The 25,152-nt window shown below is 40.1% G+C and overlaps 1 protein-coding gene across 4 annotated transcripts in view; it reads right to left on the bottom strand.

The window, feature by feature from the left end:
* Positions 1 to 14,121: 14,121 nt before the first annotated feature.
* ATP13A4 (ATPase 13A4) overlaps positions 14,122 to 25,152 on the bottom strand; it is a 120,012-nt gene continuing 108,981 nt past the window's right edge. For all 4 annotated transcript variants that reach the window (XM_073895504.1, XM_073895515.1, XM_025869156.2 and 1 more), the window contains 2 exons: positions 24,381 to 24,461; positions 14,122 to 19,247 (listed from right to left, as the gene is read on the bottom strand). In XM_073895504.1, the coding sequence (XP_073751605.1) occupies positions 19,035 to 19,247; positions 24,381 to 24,461 (294 nt within the window). In that variant the 3' untranslated portion in view covers positions 14,122 to 19,034. The remainder of the gene's footprint in view (positions 19,248 to 24,380; positions 24,462 to 25,152) is intronic.

Genomic DNA, 25,152 nt, shown 5'->3' with positions numbered 1-25,152 from the left:
GTTGAGCACTTTTTCATGTGTCTGTTGGCCATTTGGATGTCTTCTTTGGAAAAATGTCTGTTCATGTCTTCTGCCCATTTCTTGATTGGATTATTTGTTCTTTGGGTGTTGAGTTGGATAAGTTCTTTATAGATTTTGGATACTAGCCCTTTATCTGATATGTCATTTGCAAATATTTTCTCCCATTCTGTCAGTTGTCTTTTGGTTTTGTGGACTGTTTCTTTTACTGTGCAAAAGCTTTTTATCTTGATGAAATCCCAATAGTTCATTTTTGCCCTTGCTTCCCTTGCTTTTGGCGATGTTTCTAGGAAGAAGTTGCTGCGGCTGAGGTCGAAGAGGTTGCTACCTGTGTTCTCCTTTAGGATTTTGATGGACTCCTGTCTCACGTTTAGGTCTTTCAATCATTTGGAGTCTACTTTTGTGTGTGGTGTAAGGAAATGGTCCAGTTTCATTCTTCTGCATGGTGCTGACCAATTTTCCCAAAACCATTTGTTGAAAAGACTGTCTTTTTTCCATTGGACATTCTTTCCTGCTTTGTCAAAGATGAGTTGACCATAGAGTTGAGGGTCCATTTCTGGGCTCTCGATTCTGTTCCATTGATCTATGTGTCTGTTTTTGTGCCAGTACCGTACTGTCTTGATGATCACAGCTTTGTATTAGAGCTGGAAGTCCGGAATTGTGATGCCGCCAGCTTTGCTTTTCTTTTTCAACATTCCTCTGGCTATTTGGGGTCTTTTCTGATTCCATACAAATTTTAGGATTATTTGTTCCATTTCTTTGAAAAAAGTGGATGGTATTTTGATGGGGATTGCATTGAATGTGTAGATTGCTCTAGGTAGCATTGACATCTTCACAATATGTGTTCTTCCAATCCATGAGCATGGAACGTTTTTCCATTTCTTTGTGTCTTCTTCAATTTCTTTCCTGAGTATTTTATAGTTTTCTGAGTACAGATCCTTTGCCTCTTTGGTTAGATTTATTCCTAGGTATCTTATGGTTTTGGGTGCAATTGTAAATGGGATCGACTCCTTAATTTCTCTCTCTTCTGACTTGTTGGTGGTGTATAGGAATGCCACTGATTTCTGTGCATTGATTTTATATCCTGCTACTTTACTGAATTCCTGTATGAGTTCTCGCAGTTTTGGGGTGGAGTCTTTTGGGTTTTCCACATACAGTATCATATCATCTGCAAAGACTGAGAGTTTGACTTCCTCCTTGCCGATTTGGATGCCTTTGGTTTCTTTTTGTTGTCTGATTGCTGTGGCTAGGACTTTTAATACTATGTTGAATAGCAGTGGTGATAGTGGACATCCCTGCCGCGTTCCTGACCTTAGGGGAAAAGCTCTCAGCTTTTCCCCATTGAGAATGATATTGGCTGTAGGTTTTTCATAGATGGCTTTTATGATATTGAGGTAGGTACCCTCTATTCCTATACTCTGAAGAGTTTTGATCAAGAAAGGATGCTGTACTTTGTCAAATGCTTTTTCTCCATCTATTGAGAGCATCATATGATTCTTGTTCTTTCTTTTGTTAATGTATTGTATCACATTGATTGATTTGTGGATGTTGAACCAGCCTTGCAACCCAGGGATAAATCCCACTTGGTCATGGTGAATAATCCTTTTAATGTACTGTTGGACCCTATTGGCTAGTATTTTGGTGAGAATTTTTGCATCCATGTTCATCAAGGATATTGGTCTGTAGTTCTCCTTTTTGATGGGGTCTTTGGTTTTGGGATCAAGGTAATGGTGGCCTCATAAAATGAGTTTGGAAGTTTTCCTTCCATTTCTACTTTTTTGGAACAGTTTCAGGAGAATAGGTATTAATTCTTCTTTAAATGTCTGATAGAATTCCCCTGGGAGGCCATCTGGCCCAGGGCTTTTGTTTGTTGGGAGATTTTTGATGACTGCTTCAATTTCCTTAGTGGTTGTAGGTCTGTTCAGGTTTTCTATTTCTTCCTGGTTCAATTTTGGTAGTTGATACATCTCTAGGAATGCACCCATTTCTCCCAGGTTATCTAATTTGCTGGCATAGAGTTGCTCATAATATGTTCTTATAATTGTTTGTATTTCTTTGGTGTTGGTTGTGATCTCTCCTCTTTCATTCATGATTTTGTTGATTTGGGTCATTTCTCTTTTCTTTTTGATAAGTCTGGCCAGGAGTTTATCAATCTTGTTAATTCTTTCAAAGAACCAGTTCCTAGTTTTGTTGATCTGTTCTACTGTTCTTTTGGTTTCTATTTCATTGATTTCTGCTCTGATCTTTATTATTTCTCTTCTCCTGCTGGGTTTAGGCTTTATTTGCTGTTCTTTCTCCAGCTCCTTTAGGTGTAGGGTTAGGTTGTGTATTTGAGACCTTTCTTGTTTCTTGAGAAAGGCTTGTATTGCTATATACTTTCCTCTCAGGACTGCCTTTGCTGTATCCCAAAGATTTTGAACAGTTGTGTTTTCATTTTCATTGGTTTCCATGAATTTTTTTAATTCTTCTTTAATTTCTGGTTGACCCATTCATTCCTTAGTAGGATGCTCTTTAGCCTCCATGTATTTGAGTTCTTTACAACTTTCCTCTTGTGATTGAGTTCTAGTTTCAAAGCATTGTGGTCTGAAAATATGCAGGGAATAATCCCAATCTTTTGGTACTGGTTGAGACCTGATTTGTGACCTAGGATGTGATCAATTCTGGAGAATGTTCCATGGGCACTAGAGAAGAATGTGTATTCCGTTGCTTTGGGATGGAATGTTCTGAATATGTCTGTGAAGTCCATTTGGTCCAGTGTGTCATTTAAAGTCTTTATTTCCTTGTTGATCTTTTGCTTAGATGATCTGTCCATTTCAGTCAGGGGGGTGTTAAAGTCCCCCACTATTATTTTATTGCTGTCAATGTGTTTCTTCACTTTTGTTATTAATTGCCTTATATAATTGGCTGCTCCCATGTTCAGGGCATAGATATTTACAATTGTTAGATCTTCTTGTTGGATACACCCTTTAAGTAGGATATAGTGTCCTTCCTCATCTCTTATTACAGTCTTTGGTTTAAAATCTAATTTGTCTGATATAAGGATTGCCACTCCAGCTTTCTTTTGGTGTCCATTAGTATGGTAAATGGTTTTCCACCTGTCACTTTCAATCTGGGGGTGTCTTTGGGTCTCAAATGAGTCTCTTGCAGACAGCATATTGATGGGTCTTGTTTTTTAATCCAATCTGATAGCCTGTGTCTTTTGATTGGGGCATTTAGCCCATTTACAATCAGGGTAACTATTGAAAGGTATGAATTTAGTGCCTTTAGTACCTTACAGGCAAAGGTGACTGTTACTGTATATTGTCTCTGTTCCTTTCTGATCTGTGCTGCTTTTTGTCTCTCTCTTTGCTTAGAGGACCCCTTTCAATATTTCTTGGAGGGCTGGTTTCGTGTTTGCAAATTCCTTTAGTTTTTGTTTGTCCTGGAAGCTTTTTATCTCCCCTTCTATTTTCAATGACAGCCTAGCTGGATATAGTATTCTTGGCTGCATATTTTTCTCGTTTAGTGCTCTGAAGATATCATGCCAGTCCTTTCTGGCCTGCCAGGTCTCTGTGGATAGGTCTGTTGCCAATCTAATATTTCTACCATTGTAGGTTACATATCTCTTCTCCCGAGCTGCTTTCAGGATTTTCTCTTTGTCTCTGAGACTTGTAAGTTTTACTATTAGATGTCGGGGTGTTGACCTATTTTTATTGATTTTGAGAGGGGTTCTCTGTGCCTCCTGGATTTTGATGCCTGTTTCCTTCCTCACATTAGGGAAGTTCTCTGCTATAATTTGCCCCAATATACCTTCTGCCCCTCTCTCTTTCTTCTTCTTCTGGGATCCCAATTATTCTAATGTTGTTTCGTCTTATGGTATCGCTTATCTCTCGAATTCTGCCCTCGTGATCCTGTAGTTGTTTCTCTCTCTTTTTCTCAGCCTCTTTATTTCCCATCATTTGGTCTTCTATATTGCTGATTCTCTCTTCTGCCTCATTTATCCTAGCAGTTAGTGCCCCCATTTTTTATTGCACCTCATTAATAGCCTTTTTGATTTCGACTTGGTTAGATTTTTTTCTTTTATTTCTCCAGAAAGGGTTTCTCTAATAACTTCCACGCTTTTTTCAAGCCCAGCTAGTATCTTTAAAGTCATGATTCTGAACTCTAGGTCCGACAATGTACTAATGGCCGTATTGAGTAGGTCCCTGACTGACGGTATTATCTCTTGTCTTTTTTGCTGAGGTGATTTTTTTCATCTTGTCATTTTGTCCAGAGGAGAATAGATGAATGAGAGAACAAAATGCTAACAGATTAACAACGTCCCCAGCAAATATACTCTATACAAATCAGAAAAGACCTGAAACCAGGGGAAAAGAAAGGGAAAGAAAGAAAAAAGAAAGAGAAAAGAAAGAGAGAAAAAAAAAGAAAAAGATTAAATACAAAAACAGCACAATACAATAAAACCCGAATATGATCAAATATGATCAGGCTAGTGCACAGATCAGTGCCACACACCAGATTTTGGGCGTATTTTGGTCTGTTAGAAAAAAGTGCCTCCTAAAATTTTAAGGAATAAAGACTTATATATGTACAAAATAAGGGTTGATACAATGAAGGGATGGAAGATGACTACAAAGATGAAAATTATAAAAGATTTTATAAAAGGAATTGATACGATAAGAAGTTGTTTGAAAAAAGGAAGAAGATTTAAAAAAAAAAAGGGAGAGAATGTGATCAGGCAGGAGACTAGAACAAATCCATACACTAGTGATTTAGGGTATATTTTGATCTGTCAGAAGAAACTGTATCTCAAAATTTTAAAGAGAGAACAACTTATATATATATGCCAAAAATAAGGGTAACTACTATGAAGGGATAAAATATGACTCTAAAAATGAAAAATAAAAAATGTTTTTTTTAAAAAAAAGGGATTGATAAGATGTTGGTTGAAAAAGCGAAAAAGAGAAATTAAAAAAACAATTAAAAATTAACTTTGAAAAACTAATGAATCATGGTAAAAAAAAGCCATGAATTCTATGTGCAGTATTCCCCTAGCGCTGGAGTTCTCCCGTTCTCCTTGATTGGTAAACTTGGTCTTGGCTTGCTGGCTGTTTGTGCTGATCTTCTGGGGGAGGGGCCTGTTGCCGTGGTTCCCAAATGCCTTTGCCGGAGGCAGAATTGCCCCGCCCTTGTCGGTCCCAGCTAAGCAAGCTGCTCGGGTTTGCTCTCAGGAGCCTTTGTTCCCTGCAAGCTTTCCGCATGGCTTTGGAGGACGACAGTGAAAATGGCGGCCTCCCAATCTCCGCCCCAGAGGAGGCAAGAACTCGGGGCCCCGCTCCTCAGTGCACCCCCAGAGAAAAGCAGCCAGTCACTCCCGTGTCCCCGGTCTCCAGCTGCACTCCGTGCTCACCTGGCCTGTGACCAAGCGTTTCTATCTCTGGCACCCGACCCCGTGTGGAGTCTCCAAACCCAGCAGGTCCCCGTGGTGCGCTCCCACACCGCTCCTCCCGGGGGAGGAAGGGGAGTCTCCCCGGATCTGCCGCTTGTTGGGTCCCTGCTGGAGGAGCAGTGGCCCGACTGGGCCGCAGATCACAGTTTATGGCAACCCCGAGCTGAGTGCCCGCGCCTCGGCTCCGTCTCCGCAGCTGGCTTCCCCACTCCGATACCCAGGAGCTCTGCCGCACTCAGGCACCCCCGGTCTTTCTGTGACCCCGAGGGTCTGAGACCACACTGTCCCGAGAGGGTTCCACCTCCCGCTTAGCCACTGGAGCGATGTCCCTCCGCGGAGCCGACTTCTAAAAGTTCCGATTTTGTGCTCTGCGGCTCTATCACTTGCCAGAAGCGGCTGACGGAGGCCCCCTCCCCCGCTGTCTATCCTCCCAAATATCGCCTCGGATTCACTTCTCCGCACGTCCTACCTTACAGAAAGTGGTCGCTTCTCTGTTCAGAGAGTTGTTGCTACTCTCCTCTTTGATCCCCTGTTGAGTTCATAGGTGTTCAGAATGGTTTGATCCCTATTCAGCTGAATTCCTGAGACCAGATGAAATCCAGGTCTCCTACTCCTCCGCCATCTTGCTCCGCCCCTGATCTAGCTTCTTTTAATGAGCAGACCAAAACATACTAGGATCTAGTTTCTTTTCTTTTGTTTTTTTGTTTTGTTTTGTTTTTGGGTTTTTGTTTTGGTTTTTGGTTTGTTTGTTTCTCTTCTTAATATAGCCATTACTCTCAGGAGCAGGAATACAATAGGCTTTACTAACAATTACACACACAAATAAAAAACAGTGACCCAGATATAATGACAAGTTGGAGGGATTTGCCTTAAAAAAAAAAGAACAAGAAGAATTCACAGTCAGGAGTTTAATCAATACAGACGCAAGTAAGATTTAACCAATACAGATACAGGCTATTTATTTATTTATTTATTTAGAAGGTTTTATTTATTTATTTGACAGAGAGAGACACAGTGAGAGAGGGAACACAAGCAGGGGGAGTGGGAGAGGGAAAAGCAGGCTTCCCGCTGAGAAGGAGCCTGATGCGGGGCTCGATCCCAGGACCCTGAGATCATGATCTGAGCCAGAGGCAGATGCTTGTAATGACTGAGGCACCCAGGTGCCCCCAGATAAAAGTTATTTAAAACAAAAATTATAAGAGTACTACCTAGGATTAAGAAAAGTATTGAAGACACTAGAGAATCCCTTACTCCAGAGATAAAAAGAACTAAAAACTAGTCAGGCTGAAATAAGAAATGCTCTAACCAAAATGCAAAACAGAATGGATGAAATGACAATGAGGATAGATGAACCAGAGGAACAAATCAGTGATATAGAAGATAAAATTACAGAAAATAATGAAGCTGAAAAAATGGGAAAGAAAGGTATTGGATCACCACTGTAGACTTAGGGAAGGTGGAGAATCCTTAAAGCATAATAACATTCATATCATAGGTATCCCAGAAGAAGAAAAAGAAAGAGGAGCAGAAGGTTTATTTGAGCAAATTATACCTAAAAACTTCCCTAATCTGGGGGTGGAAACAGACATCAAAATCCAAGAAGCACAGAGATCTCCCATTAAATTCAACAAAAGCTGACCATCACCAAGACATATCATAGTCAAATTCACAAAATACACAGACAAGGAAATAATCCATAAAGCAGCAAGGGAAAAAAGTCCTTAACCTACACGATGACAGATGAGGTTGCAGCAGATCTGTCCATACAAACTTGGCAGGCCATAAGAAAGTGGCACAATATATTCTATGTGCTGAATGGGAAAAATATGCAGCCAAGAATACTTTATCCAGCAAGGTTATCATTCAGAATAGGAGAAATAAAGAGTTTCCCAGACTAACAAAAACTAAAACAGTTTGTGACTACTAAACCAGCCCTGCAAGAAATATTAAAGGGGACTCTGTGAGTGGGGTAAAAAGAGCAAAAGCAACCAAGACTAGAAAGGAATAGAGAACATCACCAGAAACACCAACTTTACACATAACACAATGGCACTAAATTCATGTCTTTCAATAATCTCTGAATGTAAATGGACTAAATGCTCCAATCAAAACACATAGGGTATCAGAATGGGTAAAAACAAGACCCATATATGTGCCACCTACAGAGCTATAGACCATGTTGCCTCCCTACAGGAGACATATTTTAGATCTAAAGACACCTGCAGATTGAAAGTGAGGGGGTGGAAAACCATCTATCATGCTAATGGACATCAAAAGAAAGCCAGAGTCGGGTGCCTGGGTGGCTCAGCTAGTTAAGCATCTGACTCTTGACTTCAGCTCAGGTCATGGTCTCAGGGTCATGAGACCAAGCCCTGCATTGGGGCTTGATTCTCTCTCCCTTCTCTCTCTGCCTCTCCCCCCCATCATCACCCCCTTCATTCTCACTCTCTCTCTAAAAGGAAGAAGAAAGAAAGAAAAAAAGAAAGAAAGAAAGCAAGCAAGCAAGCAAGCAAGCTGGAGTAGCCATACTTATATCAGACAATCTAGATTTTAAACCAAAGACTGTAACAAGCAATGAAGAAGGGCATTATATCATAATTAAGGAGTCTATCCATCAGAAAGATCTAAAAATTGTAAATATTTATGTCTTCAACTGGGTACATAAATTTGGGGGCACTCAAATATATAAATCAATGAATAGCAAACATAAAGAAACTCATTGATAATAATACAGTAATAGTAGGGGTCTTTAACACCCCACTTATAGCAATGGACAGATCATCTAAGCAGAAAATCAAGGAAACAATGGCTTTGAATGACATACTGGACCAGATGGACTTACAAATATTTTCAGAACATTTCATCCTAAAGCAACAGAATACACATTCTATTCAAGTGCACATTCCACATTCTCTAGGATAGATCACATACTGGGTCACAAATCAGCCCTCAAAAGGTACAAAAAGATCAAGATCATACCATGCATATTTTCAGACCACAATGCTATGAAACTTGAAGTCAACCACAAGAAAAAATTGGGGAAGACCAGAAATACATGGACATTAAAGAACATCCTACTAAAGAATGAAAATTAAAGAAGAAATAAAAAAAATACATGGAAACAAATGAAAATGAGGTTTTTTAAATTTTTTATTGTTATGTTAATCACCATACATTACATCATTAGTTTTTGATGTAGTGTTCCATGATTCATTGTTTGTGCATAACACCCAGTGCTCCATGCAGAACATGCCCTCTTTAATACCCATCACCAGGCTAACCCATCCCCCCACCCCCTCCCCTCTAGAACCCTCAGTTTGTTTTTCAGAGTCCATCGTCTCTCATGGTTTGTCTCCCCCTCCGATTTACTCCCCTTCATTCTTCCCCTCCTGCTATCTTCTTCTTTTTTTTTCCTAACATATATTGCATTATTTGTTTCAGAGAAAACATGACAGTGCAAAACCTTTGAGATACAGCAAAGGTGGTCCTAATAGGGTAGTGTATTGTAAAACAGGTCTACCTCAAGAAGCAAGAAAATTTCAAATACACAACCTAAGCCTATACCTTAAGGAGCTAGAAAATGAACAGCAAATAAAGCCTAAAGCCAGCAGAAGAAGAGAAATAATAAAGATTAGGGCAGACATAAATGATATAGAAACAAACAAACAAAAATCCTCAGTAGAACAGATCAACAAAACTAAGAGCTAGTTCTTTGAAGGAATTAATAAAATTGATAAACCTCTAGCCAGACTTATCAAAAAGAAATTTGGGTCCTTTGACCCAAATAAATAAAATCACGAACAAAAGAGAAGAGATCACAACCAACACCACAGAAATACAATTTAAAAAGAATACTATAAAAATTATACTATAAAAAATACTATAAAAAATTATATGCCAACAAACTGGACAATCTGGGAGAAATGGACAAATTCCTAGAAACATACAAACTACCAAAACTGGAACAGGAAGAAAAAGAAAATTTGAATGAGAACAAAAATTGAATCAATAATCAGAAATCTCACAATGAACTGAAGTGCAGAGCCAAATGGCTTTCCAGGGGAATTCTACTAGACATTTAAAGAAGAGTTAATACTTATCCTCTCAAACGGTTCCAAAAAATAGACATAGAAAGAAAACCAAACTCATTCTATGAGGCCAGCATTACCTGGATTTCAAAACCAGACAAAGACCCACTAAAAAGGAGAATGACAGGCCAATATCCCTGATGAACGTGGATGTAAAAATTCTCAACAAGATACTAGCAAATATGAGGCACCTGGGAGGCTCAGTCAGTTAAGCATCTGCTTTTGGCTCAGGTCATGAACTCAGGGTCCTCGGATGGAGCCCCTGCTCAGTGAGGAGTCTGCTTGTCCCTCTCTTTCTGCCTCTCCCTGCTACTGGTGCACACACTCTCTCTCTCTCTCTCTCTCTCTCTCTCTAAAATAAATAAATAAAATCTTTAAAAAAAAAAGATACTAACAAATCCAATCCAACAGTACATTAAAAGAATTATTTGCCCCAATCAAATGGGATTTATTCCTGAGCTGCAGGGGTGGTTCAGTATTCACAAATCAATTAATGTGATACACCACATTAATAAAAGAAAGGACAAGAACCATACAATCCTGTCAATAGATGAAGAAAAAGCCTTTGACAAAATATAGCATCCATTTTTGATAAAAATTTGAAAAAAAAAATAAATAAGTATTATTTAATATATGGCTTTAAAATATGATAGGAGATGAATCAAGTCCTTCTTTGTTGTCCCACTTTTTAAAAATTGACTTAAAATAATTTCTGTCAGAATCTAAGACTTTGCCAATTACAGTGACTATGTAGATTGATTGAAGAAATTAAGATATTAAGTTTTTGTATTCATTAACATGATATATGTTCTCCTTTATTTACTTCTTTTTATATTTTTTATTACTTTTAATTTTCTTTATAAAATAAAATATATATTCTCCTTTATTTGATTCTTTTATATTTTTATTACTTTTAATTTTTTTTATAAAAAAACAACAATGTTGGCTAAAAAATAAACATAGACACTAAAGTGGCCTTTCATTGGATTTTGTGTGTATAATTATGCCAGTAAAAAGAATTTAAAAAATAAAATAAATATTTTTGTACATAAAGAAGTAAAGTATTAATATTTTTAATTATATTAATATATTTTTACAAAAGGAGAAAAATACATATGTTGTAATTAATAGTTAATGTTGCAGTAACTAATACATGAATTTTCATAAAATCAAAACACCTGCAAAAGTAAAATTCAGGCAATTATCAAATTGTTCTACTGATGTAACATTTTATTTTCTTGACCCACTCTAATTTTAAAATGGATGGAACTGGAGGTTATTATGCTAAGTGAAATAAGTCAAGCAGAGAAAGACAATTATCATATGGTTTCACTAATTTGTGGAATATAAGGAATAGCTCAGAGGACCACAGGGGAAGGGAGGGAAAATTGAATGGGAAGAGAAACCAGAAAGGGAGACAAACCATGAGAGACTCTGGACTCTGGGGAAAAAATTGAGGGTTGCAGAGGGGAGGGGAGCTGAGAGGATGGGGTAACTGGGTGATGGGCATTAAGGAGGGCACATGCTCTGATGAGAACTGGGTGTTATACACAACTAATGAGTAATTGAACACTACATCACAAACTAATGATGTACTATATATTGGCTAATTGAACTTAAATAAATAAATAAAACAATTAAAATTTGAAAAGAAAAATAAATTTCAATTTTAAAGATGGTTATTCAAAGTCGGTAATATATTTCAAGTATGAACTAAAATTTTCGCTTAGTATACAAAAGTATTTCAACTCACCATGTGTACCTTGCTTTATTCTTTTTGAGAAAGAGCCTTGGAAGAAAAAAAAAAAAAACACTAGATAACCAAATTGGAGCCAGGGGATGGAAATCTGAACTGTCTAGGGAATTAGATTTTATATGGTTGGCAAAAATCATCCCTTGGAGATGCGTAGTAACTCATAGACTTGTCCAGCTCTCCTGCATTCTATTCTGCTCACACATGTGAAAAGCTTCCATGTGCAGTGCACTCTTCTGGGCCCTAAAATGAGAATCCAGAGATGAATGAGGCTCTAACCCTGCCCTTGATCTCAGCCTACTGGAGGCATGCTCAGGAATCTAAATCTTCTGTATTGTCTACTTTCCTCCAGCTGCTCCTGTGCCCCAAATCACAAAAGGGCTTTGACAAACTCATCTTTCACGGATATGTAAACCATTCACTGCTCAGCTGGATCCTTTGAGGAATCTTCTTCCTGTAGAAACTGGATGATTCAGAATCTGTTGACAGAAGTTATACTGTTTGGAAGTGATTGATTGTTGGAATATCTGAACTTATAATAGAAAACAAGCCAGCCCAAGGACTTCTGATTAGAGCATGTGAAGCAAAAGGAAAAAACATTCCACCTCACCCACTCACAACTGACTCCTGATCCATGAGGGAACGTCTCCCCCTCTTCTGCTAATGGCTTTTGCCCGAGGTTCTCATTTCTACTCTTATTCTAGGCCTGGTTGCCCATCCAACTACCCTCTGTAGGTAACTGAGCTAGCTCTTCCATGGCCCTCATGGGAGTCAAGTATCAAAACTTGGATCAAATCCTAGGCACTACTTGGTCTTTATTATAAAATTATCTTCCAGTGCATTGCAGATACTGTAATTTGTTATGGACCACTGAAGCAACTATTCTTTTTCACTTAATTGCTTATGTTGGGGTTGTAAAAACATCATCTTTTCAGTCATTAAATAAATATTAATTGATTTCACCTGTTATAGAGTCAATTACATTTTCTGAGTGGTTTATATGTCCACGCTTGGTAGCCCGCACTGCTCATGGGTCCAACAACTTTGTTTTGGGGTCCATTCCCATAGCATTTCATACATTAGTCAGTAATGACTCTTATCACATTCATGGGAAAGGACCATTCTTCAAATCCAAGCACTTAATTCAGGGAGTGGCAGATATGGTAGGTATCTCAGTGTCTGCTTGTGGGAATCCAACCTCAGAAAAGAACTAAGAGTTCCTGTATTTGTACCCTCTGAATCCATGTAGACACCATCTACCCATTTCTTTCTGAGGCAGGGAAACCACCTGCTATATAAACAGATTTCACCTTTCCATGCTCTCAACATGTCTGGATTAGAGTTCAGACTCCTAAGCTTATACTCTTAACTGACATATGCCACTGCCCAAAAGGGCATTAGAGATTGATTTTATCTATCCGTGTGCCATGTGGCTCCTGGTAATGTGGTCAGACATGGGGCACTGGCTAAGAGCCAATGACTTCAGCTAGCATGACTGCTGTGCCAACAAAAGCCAGTTCTGCCCTCACACAGGCCCCAGGTACAGGCCCAGACTCCTGCTGGCCTGAGCCACTCACACTTCTCTGGGAACCCTGTGAACTTTCCCTCCTGTGCTAGGGTGAGGTATGGGCAGATACAAAGATTTGGCCTTTCCCAACTACAAATCTTGGCATCCAGACCAAATCAGTTTCCAGGATCCATTTAGGGAGGATCCAAACCTATGAAATTGTCCCCAGATCAAACCGGTTTCCAATTAGTCATGGATGGTGGCTAGATTCTTAAGACTATCAAGTTCACCAAATTCTCAAGGCTAGCTTTGTGTTGGGTAGGGAGAAAACTGGCTCAGCTTTCAGGAAAGACCATCCAGCCTGCTGTGCAGTCACCTCCTCTTATGCTTTGCACTGTCCCTAAGCAGGCCAGGGACAGAGTGGCCTTAGGGCTCTGAGGAGCTTTCTCAGAGTGTTTTTTCCCTAAATGTTCCTGTGTGCACTTTCAGGAAAGAGGATCCAGCCAGCTGTGCAGAATAGAGAGATGGAAAGAGAATCCTTCCTATCTTTAGAATCTAGGTTTCCCTGGTCACATAAACCTGGAACAATAGTCCAAAACAGGATCATAGAAGGCCCACCACTCTGAAGGCCGTCCTGAGTCATTGAGAAGCTTCACGGAAGCCCCCTGCAAGTCATGCTGCATGCAGGGCTCGCGCTTATAGCATGCTCTCTCCTCCTGCAACCTGGATTGTCTGTATGTACCACAGGTTACCACTTTGGGATGATCTCTGCTACCATCTGAGGCTTCTGTGGGCCTTGCCTAACCCTGAGCTTGGTTGCCAGAGAACCCAGATTTCTATGACTGCATGGTCACTCTCTATCACCTGGCCATACCCCATCCTCTTCAGCTACTTTCTATCTCCTCTAGCCATTTGAAGACATGCTTAGACTGTCTATGTCGGCTATGTGTCTCTGCATGACACCATCAGCCACTAGCCACATGCACCTTCCACCTGTGCTCCCACAGTCTCATCACTGCCAGGTGACAGAGGCCACAGGTGGATTCCCTCTGCCCTCCTTCATTACACTCTCTGACGGAATGGGCCTTTCTTTGCCCTTCTCCTCTCTCCACCATAGCTTTCTCTTCCTCAAGTCCTTGCAAAAGATCCTAAAGTTAGGATGAAACCAGAGAACAGATAGAAAAATACACACCCAGTTGTACTCAAACTTTTCCCTTATTCTCTATCCCCCAATGTTTGATTTTTAAACAAGTTTGCTTGCCTCAACTTTCCCTCCACTTGGATTTAGTATATGCCTGGGAGAGCCTTTGTAGCTGCACACAAATTCATCTCTAGGGTCCCCTACATATTGAGAGAGTCTTTGCAGCATATACCCAACTCTAACTCCACAGCACACCTTCACACCCCACCATATAAATGGACAGCCAAACTAAGTTCAAAGTTGAAATCACTATACTTTGTACTTTTTGTTGTTTTTATTCATAGTTCTATTGTTTCAGTTAAGCTTCTTTGTACTGAATAGAAAACAGATGTTCATAGACAAAAGAGGAAAAATAAATCAACAAAATATCCCAGTGATTATATTTTTTATTCAATCATGCCACAGCTGCTTGCTGAGCTCCAACTATTGCCCTGTGCTAGGTGCAGAGTGGTAGGTGGGATGAATCAGGTTTGGTCCCTACCCTCAGAGAATGTGATCTCTAGTTAAAGTGGGGTTGAGTGAGACTTGGAATAAGTCAAAACACTACAGGACGTAATACGTGGTAAAAAGAGCTGTCTGCCACACAAAAGTTGCATATGTGGAGTGTGAGCACTGTGTAGACAAAAGAGATCCCCCTTCTTGCTTGGCAGACCAGGTGGCATTCTAATTGAGTTTTGAGAAATGGATGGGATTTGGGTGTGTGGAGATGAGAATAATAATTATTGATGCCCCCAAAGAGAAAGCAGCATGAGCCAAGGTATTGAGTTAAGAAAGTAAGTTCCTGTACGCCTGGAATGAGTGAGTTATTAAGTGCTGGCAAAATGAGTGAGCTACTGACTGCGTAAGGAAGTGAGTTTAGCACAAAGCCAAGACAAAATCCATGTGACCCTAAACTGCTGTACAAAGCAGAGGCTGAGCAAATTTCAAGCAGATACAGGCTTCTGCTTCCGGAGACTGAAGTCAGAAACCAGAGCTATATCTGCTCACATGAAATAGACTCAAAGGGCTCTGGTTATATGATTCTACTCCTTAGCTATGGGAGTTGACCTTTTCTGTGATCAATGATCAAATTCAAGAGAACTTCTATGAGAACTAAAAATTCTTTCTGGAAGCAATTACATTGTGATGGCAATCCATTGCATAGTTGCCTTGCCTTGCTTGCCTTCTTGTTTTTCAGTGCTACAAACATTTCATCTAGGAGAAACAACATGGGAGAGTGACAGAGCAGGGAACTCATTGGTAGAATGAGTTCTGAAATGCTCCAGTATGCTCTTGGACAAATTAATGAGACTTTTGGAGGGTCTGGTACCTCATCAAAAGAAGGAGGATCATAATCCTTGCCCTGCCTTCCTCCTATGATTGTTATGAGGCTTAAACAAGAGAATGAGTATGAAAGTATTTTGTAGACTGTAGTGCCCTGTTAGGGAGGGAAGCAGGGAATAGCAGTGTCTATACTGTTAGGAAATTCCTGGAACTTTTTAAAGATGTTTCTTTGCTCCAACACTACTAGAGTAGACCACACCATTTTATTAGCCAGAGTGAAAGACTCCACTGCAATAAAGGAGCAAGATTGATTTTAGAACACCAGAGTTATAGATTATACTTTCCTCTTTTGTAAAGAATAATTTATTACAGCATAAACTAAATACAAGGCTCTGAATAAATAATCACTTCCCCAGTCACCACATCTGCAAGTGTGTACATGCACACTCCTATGAGCTCATAAGGACACAGATGGCACAGACATATTTCCATTCTCAGATCATTGCTTGTTTAGTGAGAAGAGCCCAGAGCCAGGGTTCCTTTCTGTGGGTCAGAGCTGTGTACCTTGGAGTGAACATATGGTGAACCTCTTAAATGATTTGGATCAGATGAATGTCCTTTTCTGCTCCAAGTCCTGGTCAGATAAGCGTATTGGGTGCAGGTAGCTCTGTCCTCGAGTTTGGGGCACTCTCCTATGTTCTTTTACTGAAATTTTCAAACTTCTCTTCCTATGAAAAATACATACATCAGAAGTATTCCCCAGCTGTCAGTTTGGCAGTCAGGACCCATCAGTGGACACCTATTTTCTAGAATCTTATCTCTATCAAAAGCCACCTTCCAAAGCACAGAGCAGTCAAGCCCATTTGTCCACACTGCGGGCCCCACATGGCTGGGAGCCTGTCCCCCCCAGCTCATCTCCCCACAATATGCAGTCTGATATTCTATGTGGGCAATGACAAGTAATGGTTCACATCATAGCATAAAACTGAGACATGTGCATATCAAGCCTGAAAGGGATCTTGCAAGTAATTGAATTCCATCTGATATTTGACTTCCATCTCTAATTAGTCTTTGAATATCCACTTGCACCTCCAATGTCACAGAGCACACACTTCATGAGGTCACCAGATTCCACTTCTGTTTGTGCCATTGGGATAGTGGTCTTTCCCACCATGCCCTTTACCCACTGATCATGCCACCTGGCACAGGTGGGAGCCTTCTCTACCACGGAAACCCTTCAAGTATTTGAAAAACAATTCTTACATCCTTTGACAATACCCCACCAGTCCTGCTTTTCCAAGTTAAGCATTTTCTCACTACCTCTAAGATATAGTTAATTTCAAGTACAGTCTTCAGAATAAGTCCCTTTTGACAAAGATTTTAGATTCAATCCTCAGTGATTGAATCACTTAGGACCATGGCAAGAGCAATTCAGAGTCTCAGACAGACACTCATGGGTTTTAGTTTTGTTTTGTTTTGAACATACTTCTAGCCCAAGCCTGGCAGGATGCCTAGCACTCATTTGAACATTAGGCCCTGGTATTAGCAAAGGGTTGCCTCCTTCCACCTGGCAAATAAGAAACTCATTCTTTGTTTGACTGTGAGATCACCCCAAACACCCTGCCCTGCTGGAGCTTTGTAATTAGGAGGTATTTGGACACAACAGAAAGTTGGCTCAGAAGATCTGTGTCTGAGGCCAGGGTCTGCTTGCCTTACCCTGAATCTCAGTTTTCTCACCTGTAAAAGTAGATCTTAAGTCCTTCCTTGCCTGAGTCCGGAGGGAATCATGCAATTCAAATGAGCTAATGGAGGTGACAGCACCTGGTAAGGGGCTTTTCTAGGTGTGAATGCACATGCTGCTCTTGCCTGTCACCAGGTTGTAGACCATCTCCAGCTTGCCCTGTCCACAACCCCCCACTCTTAAAAAGTGGGTAAACTATGAGTCTTAGAAAAAGACATTCAGAACTACCATATCACTGCTGAGACTAACTTTGTGAAAGCATTTCTTCCTGTATCAAGGAAGACAATGATTCTGCACCCTATTTAAATGATTCTTCACACCCTATTTTAAAACCAGAAGCAACAAGGTACTTTCATGGCCGAGAAAAACCATGTTCCCAGTATTATCTATAGTCACAGAGCCTCCAACCATCCTCAGGAATTCAGCCAGGAGAGGCAATGCTTGCATATGCTATCAACAAGTAACAAAGCCACTACTTCAAAAACTAATGATGTATTGTACGGTGATTAACATAACATAATAAAATTAAATTTAAAAAAAAGTAACAAACCCAGCCTAGGACCCACCCCCTACCCAGAACATTCACTTAGCATTTGATGTTTGTAATGAAAATTTTGCTTTTGCTTTAAAATACTATTTGTGGATATTGTCCTAGAACTGAGAGTTGTCTGCTGAGCTAACAGAAACCTGGGTGTTTTCTATGCTAAATGAATCCAATATAACAAAATTGTTATAGTGATAAAAATAAGGGCTATTTTTATTTTCAGAAAATTGAAGCCTCGGACTTAAGAAATGTGTAGACTGTGTAAGGACTTACGTCAATGATAACATATAATGTTGTAGCACATGACTAACTTTTCTCAAAAATAGTAGAGAAGAGGAGTGGAAATAGTTGAAGTTGGATATGTGAGATGTGGAGTTCCTAAAATATAGGAAATGTTCACAGGGGAAGGGGCTGCAGATCTTAGAGGACAGTGCCTGGGCTCTTTGATATGTGCTACTTTCCTTTCTTTCCCGGGAACACAAGCTGGACCAACTACATAATTTGTGGGGCTGAATCCAAAATGAAAATGTGGGAATTTCAAAATTTAGAATTTCAAGATGGCAACAGCAAAGCATTAAAATAAGGGTGTGCCCCTTCTAAGCATGGGGCCCTAGGTGACTGCATAGGTCATACATCCATGAAACCAGCCCTAAATACAGGTGACTGTACTTCCCAGCTTCTTTGCCAAATCCCTGATAAATGAGATATGAGTAGTGGAAGAGATGCATCCACTTCTGGAGTGAGGCAGTGGAAAGCCTTTGTGTGAGCTCCAGACTCTTCCTTTCCCATCACAGTGAACATGGAGTCCTTGTTTTCAGTCAGTGGGGCTAAAAGATTGAAGCAGCCAGCACTGTGAGGAAGGCGAGCCTACAGAGTCACCTGGACCACAAAAGAAGCTCTTATGTGTTAAGCCACTGAGACAAGGGAGTTGTTTGTTATTGCAGAATCAGCTCAGCCCATCCTTACTAATACACAGGGGAAGGCCAGAGGCAGAAGGAATTGTCTCAACTCTGAAAGTACTACAAAGGAACCGGACAGTGAAAACTGGTGTGATGGCTCCCATGCATTTGTTTTTCCACCAATAAAATACGAATTGAAAAGTGATCTTTCACATGTTACAATTCTATGACTACACATAGTACTATTTTCTCTCAACTCATTTAAAAAATATGTTATCTAAGAAGAAAGATTATATATTCTCCTTGTCCATTAGCCTCCCAATCTCTTGGCCAATTGCCATCCTTGGCCCATTCTTGATTCACTAACACCCTCAATATTCTCAGAAGCCAAGAGGAAAACACTCTTCTGGGGCAGTGTTCTCTGTAGAAAGTATTTTATCATGTAGATTTTAATTTACCACCATGATTGGATAGGTTTTTGATTCCAAAAACTCCAGCTGATTTTAGAAGAGTCTCATTGCTTGAAAATCACTGAAACTGGTCTCTTTTGTCATCATTTCTATGTTTTGTCAACTTGAATATCACACTGGCTTCAGAGTTGTTCTTCATTGCTCTCAAACACCGGATTGCTGTAAGACACTCCCCTTCCACACCCTGGCATGTCAGAGAAGGATGTTTGGTTTAGCAGCGGCCAACTAGGGTCATTTGCCAAGGCCCTCTGCCATATCCGATACTGACTTTTTGATTGATAGCCAAAACACCTTTTGAATGTCATCCACAGGGCTCGATTTTCAATGATGGCCTCCTGCAAAAAAAAAAAAGAGTTACCCTTTACAACCAGAGGTAAAATATTTCCAGGCTATGGCCCTCCATAGACCCTAAGAAGGAACCACCACATTGGCTGCTTAGATCCAGCTTGACAAAAAACGTGAGACCTGGACAAACAATTCCAATGTGGTTTCCTGGGTTAGGTCTCAGCCTCTCAAACTCTTCCACTTAAGGAACTCTTCTGGGAGAAGAGAGAGGAACATAGTCTCAAGAGTCTGGAAACAGCTTGAAGTAGTCTGCCTGGAGGATGAAATTTCTTCTGAATCTTGTATATAATTTAAATTTAAAATCATTCAAATTCTGCAGATCACTCCATGCCACACCCATATTTGATTTAATACAAAATGATATTTAAAATTACTTACCACCAAATGGAATTACACTATAGAATGATGTGCCAAAGGCATGATGTGGCTTTGGTATGCCCTGGCACTTAAATGCATAGTTATGAACATAGGTCAGTAAAGTTGAAATATGCACCAGTCTTGGACTTGGACAGATGTGGATTCAAGTTCCAGCTCTGACACCTACTATGGGCAAATTAATTACCTTCTCTGAGCCTCAGTGAACAGAAATAATAATTCCTTCCTGTTAGGTTTTTCATAAAGATTATGTAACTCTCCTTATAATGCAGGACGTGGCATGGTATAAGTGCCTCCCTTTACCACCCTTCTGAACTATTTAACAAGTGGTTATGTACTATGTTGACTGTGACCTCTGACCTTCACCTACAAATATTTCATTGCAATGCATTTTTTTAAAATTACAAAAGATATGTCTCTTTGGAAACATTTTAGACTGCCATTTTATTTCATGAATTAGACTGAGCTTCAAATAGAGCCCAAATTATAACTTACAACACAGAATGCATGAGAGGTTATTTTTTAATTTTTCATTTTTATCATATTTAGCCATAAAAGCTAACCATCTTAGAAGTTATCATGAAAGAAACAAAAAGAAAAATATGAAAATCCTGCTGTCCCACAAAATTAAAATTTATTTTGGTGTTTGTCAGTGGTATCTTTGCTAAATTGGAAGAGTCAATTCTATGGGATTTTACAAGGAACTTTGCCAGAGTAGCAGTTTTCCTAAAATTCACCCATCTTTGCCATTTGAGTCCCATTGCCCATGGAAATAATGGGTACAGCTAGTCTGAATTGTTCTCTAAAAATGGATCATCTGCTAACAGGCTGTTAAACACCCACACAGCCATCTCGAGTATCTTGCAAACCTCAGGGCTTACCTAGCCAGATTTGTGATTCTACTTTCCCATACCAAGGTTTTTTGGTCCTTCCCAATTAACAAGAGAACAGTAGTTCTCCTTAGAGCTGGAATAAGGCAGGATCATAGTATCCAATTAAAGGTCTTAAAATTTAACTTACCTCTGGGAAATCTTAGCAGGTTTTAAACAAAACAAACGAAGCAAAGCAAAACACAGACACACACAGACTTTAGTGTTATATGCCATGCAGAGTGTTTTCATAATTCTAGAATTATGTAGAATTCTGATACCTGTATCCCTCTGCTGCTCTGGAAAGGGAAACTAAAAGCACCAAGAAGTGATCTGTCCTGTCACTCTACATTGCAAATTAAATGTAGAACTAGAAACTTTTTTTGTTTCACCCCTTTATGAAATACCATTTCTTAAAAAACAGAACTTCACCACACAAGCTCTTCAGATTGGCTACTAAAATAATTCATATATATGGCATATATATATAAACACATAAGTAATAAAAAAAGGGGGGAGGAGAATTAAAGCTACCCACATTAGCTCCTCTGCCTTTCAGTTGGAGGTTACATCATGAGGAAGCAAAGTGAGGATAGGTTCCATTCAAAACTGTTTGCTGGGCTGTTCTAAGATTAGGGGTAGGGTTAGACCTCTTAGTGGACCAGGCAATATTCAGGACTATACAAAAGGAGGCCAGCCATCCCTCATGCCTGTCCCCCAAAACCTCTCTGGACCATCTCCGTCACAGACTATCCAGGGAGTATGGAGTTAGCATGCCCATCCCAGGAATCTTTAGCATCTGCTGTCAGACATCCCTACAACTACCTGAGAAAAACATCTTGCTGCATCCATGACCGTCTAAGGTCTTTACCTGCTCTGCTAGGCTCACCTCATAAGGCAAGAAATTAAGTGTCCATAATTCTCCATTACAACTGCCTTCCCCACAGACTCAAATGGCTTTGGTTTGTTCCTGAGTGCCCCCTGACAGCAGAAGGGTAACTTCAAATAACTGGAGACGGCAGTGGAAGAGCCTGGAGGCGAGAGCTGGGACCTTACAGTGTTATTTCTCAGTGCAAAAGCTGCTGGGAACCCACACTAAACATCCACGCCTGTCTCCATTTCTCACTCAACACAAGAAACAGAGGAGAAACTTAATCTTTCATGAGTATCAAATTACCCTCTCCATCTGCTGCAAGCGAGCAGCATCACTTCTTACATTTCATAACCGAACAAAACTTTACCCAGCTTCTATTAGAATAAAGCAGGGTCTTAGATACTGTAGGTACTGAGATGAGTTCTTGCCAGCACAGTTTATATCCATACACAACCTATACACAAATAACTGTAGCATTTTTCCTCTTGCTTACTCTAAACTGTGAGCAATGGAGAAGGTCATCAGAATCCATCTCACATTGTGCCCTAGGACATGGCACATGGTCAACAAATGCTTGTGGAAAGAGCAAATGAATAAATGAAAGCCTGAATGATTGATAGATTTAAAGTCAGAAATACTAAGTACCACAAGAGATAATACAATAATAATAGTTTATATTTATCAAATATTTGCTATGTGCTTTTCTGTGTTCACATTTCATGCTCACAGTAACCCGATGAGATAAGGTACCTTTATTATCACTATTTTTCAGATGAAGAAACAGAGACACAGAGGAGTGGAATAGCAAGTATTGCCCAAAGTCAGGCAGCAAGAAAGGGTAGAGCCAGGATTCAAACCCAGGTAGACTATTTCTGGCTTATGCTCTTAACTGCAAATATAGTGGCAGTTGAATGGCTTCCTATTAGGGGATTATGGCAAACTTCATTGCTCAGTTACCTGTCACCTGTCACCAGACCTATTGAAACAGAAATGCTAGGGAAAGGGCTGGAGAAGTCCTCCTACTTTGTTGCTCAGCACATTCTTCCCAACTTTTTACTGCCTACCTAAAAGGAAAAAACACAGTCTAAGCCAATCTGTCTAATCTTTTGGCATAGTTCTACTTTCCCAGAATCCTTTCCTACTCAGGATGACAATAAGACACAGTTCTAACCAATGAGGCATAAGAGAGAGTCTGGAGGGTGGCTGTATGAAATTATTTTGTTTCCTCATAAAAGGGTCCTACTTGAGGGGAAAAAGCTTGCTGGTGCCTCTCCTTCCATTTTCTTGCTGCGTTAAAACAGAGATAATGCCCAGCGACATGGACGTGATCTGGACACATAAGTAATACACACAAACGTGAAAGGCCAATATCTAAAGATGGAGAGACTGAAAAGTGAAAGATGGATGATCCCCAATGACACCACTGAGTTACTAAACCAGCCCTGAAACCACTTACCTCCTATCTTCTTAAGTGAAGAAATAACTATTTTTACTGTTTAAGCCACTGTTACTTGCCTAACCTATCCAGGCTTTGGGAAAGATTCATGAAGAGGAGAGTACTACAGATGTGCCATAGAGGATGGAATAGCACTTCAAAATGCAGACATGAGGGCAGATGTACTACAGAGGAAATAATGTGATTGCTGCCAGGGACAAGGCACATACATGATTATCCCTTAAAGGACAAAGCTCACCTTTCTGCAACTAGGTATGAGGACACTCATGTGATGCTCTTTTATTAATTTGGTGGCTTTGGAGACCCATATGGGTTAGCATGGTACTTCTCAATGTAGTTTCTCAACCAGCAGTATCAGAATCAACTGACAACCTATTAGAAATAAAAACTTGCACCTATTCTAGACCTATTGAATCAGAAATGCTAGGGGAAGGCCTGGACAACCTGTGTTTTAACAAATCCTCCAGGTGACTCTGATGCCCATTCAAGTTTGAGAGGCCCTGGTTTTGCATACAGAGAGAGGCTCCAGTACCTTAATTCTATGCCCTAGCAAAGCAGCCTATGTATGCCCTAGCAAACAAATGTCCTAGAAAAACTATCAGTTTTTACCCTGCCTAATATGGAAGGTTCTGCAGGGAAGTCAAGTTCCAGGTACTCTCCACCTACCACAAATCCCCCCCTCACTGGAACAAGGCTGGGTTTGCAACCAGAAGTAGGAATGGGGGACAGATTGAATCCTGATGCTCACCTCCCCTTTGACACAGATGCCTTTTCTAGGGATGCCCCCTGTTCTTCAGTAGGCTTTGAAGAGTGGAGAGTTTGTCTAATAGCACTGAAGGAGGAGAGACTGAACCATAGCCAAAGAAAGAGGGGGCACAGACACATTTTATTGAAGAAATGGAGCAACTGGGAGATGAAGAATAAAAGCCAGGAAAAGCTCACTATGAATCTTATTTCCCATCTGTAAAAAAAAAAGTAATAAGTGAAAGAAGCCAGACACAAAAGGCCAGATATTATGTGATTCCCTTTATGTGAAATGTCCAGAATAGGCAAATCCATAGGGACAGAAAGTAAATTAGTGTTTACCAAGGGGTGAAGGAGGGGAAAGGGGAAATGAGGAATGACTGCTAATGGGTACAGGATTTCTTCTGGGGTGATGAGAATGTTCTGGAATTAGTGGTGATGGTTGCGCAACTCAGTGAATATACTAAAAACCACTGAACTGCATACTTTAAGAAGGTGGATTTTATAGTATGTGAATCATATTTAATTTCAAAAAATGAATTGAGTTGGTTCTCTATTTGTGGATTTTAGAAATGAACAGGACTTTAGACATCATAATTCCCTTCCCTCCAGGTCCACTCTGCAGGCAGGAAAACTAACACCTTGTTTGGAATTCACCAGAGGAAAGCACCATTGCTTATGTGGCTGAGGAATGGAACCCCTTGCACTGCTGAGTCTTACCAATTAAGCTGTTCCTTCTTTCAGACTCCCAAAGAATGCCCTGCCCATCTCTGCCCCAAATGATCCGCAGCCCCAGGGCACTTACCTCCACAACAAGGGACACAATGAAATTGGAACTGAGCATAATGATGATGTAGACCCTCCACAGAATAGGAGTGCAGAGCAGCTGGTGGGAGATGGAGAATCACTGTTAGTTTGAAGACAAATAAACACCAGAAAAATGTTCACATGTTCATGGTGTACATTTCCATAAGTTATAGATCATGGATGTAATAGACATGCATTATGTGTATGTTATATATGTACATATTAGATACACATACATACATAATACATATAAGACATATTTTTATGCATGTATCAAACAATGTGGAAGGATTATACCCAATGATTCCAATGACTTGTAAACTATGATTGTTGCTTTATTTTCTCTTATCTTTCTTTCTTCTTCTTTTTATTTTTTGGTTCCCCTGTAATTTCTAAATGTCCTAAAATAAATTTGATCAAAATTTGATAAATTTGGTAAGTGTTTTTTGTTTGCTTCCATTGTTTGCTTTTGCGAGGGAATACAGGAATGTGGCCCTATTCCCAGAAGGCTCTGAGGGTACGTGTGTCAAACCTCCAAAATGGGCAGTGTTGCCCTCTACTCTCTGGTGCCACATCTCCCCTCAGCTGAGCCCTGCTTTTGAGCCTCAAGTCAGGGCTTCACGCTCAGGACTGTGTGTACCCAGCTGCACAGACAGTGCCATGATGAGGGTACTCACCAATGGAGCAAGCAGGGCTGAACTCAAGCTGGCACTTCACGCCTTTTCTTCCCAGTTTCTCTGCATTTTTCCCAATCCCTCCCCAGGTACATG

Source organism: Callorhinus ursinus, unplaced genomic scaffold (genome assembly GCF_003265705.2).
Source record: "Callorhinus ursinus isolate GAN/ISIS: 27379988/994484 unplaced genomic scaffold, GSC_fseal_2.0 scaffold1, whole genome shotgun sequence".
NCBI lineage: Eukaryota > Metazoa > Chordata > Mammalia > Carnivora > Otariidae > Callorhinus > Callorhinus ursinus.
Note: the sequence above shows the minus strand (reverse complement) of the source record. Positions and strands in the feature narration are given on the sequence as shown.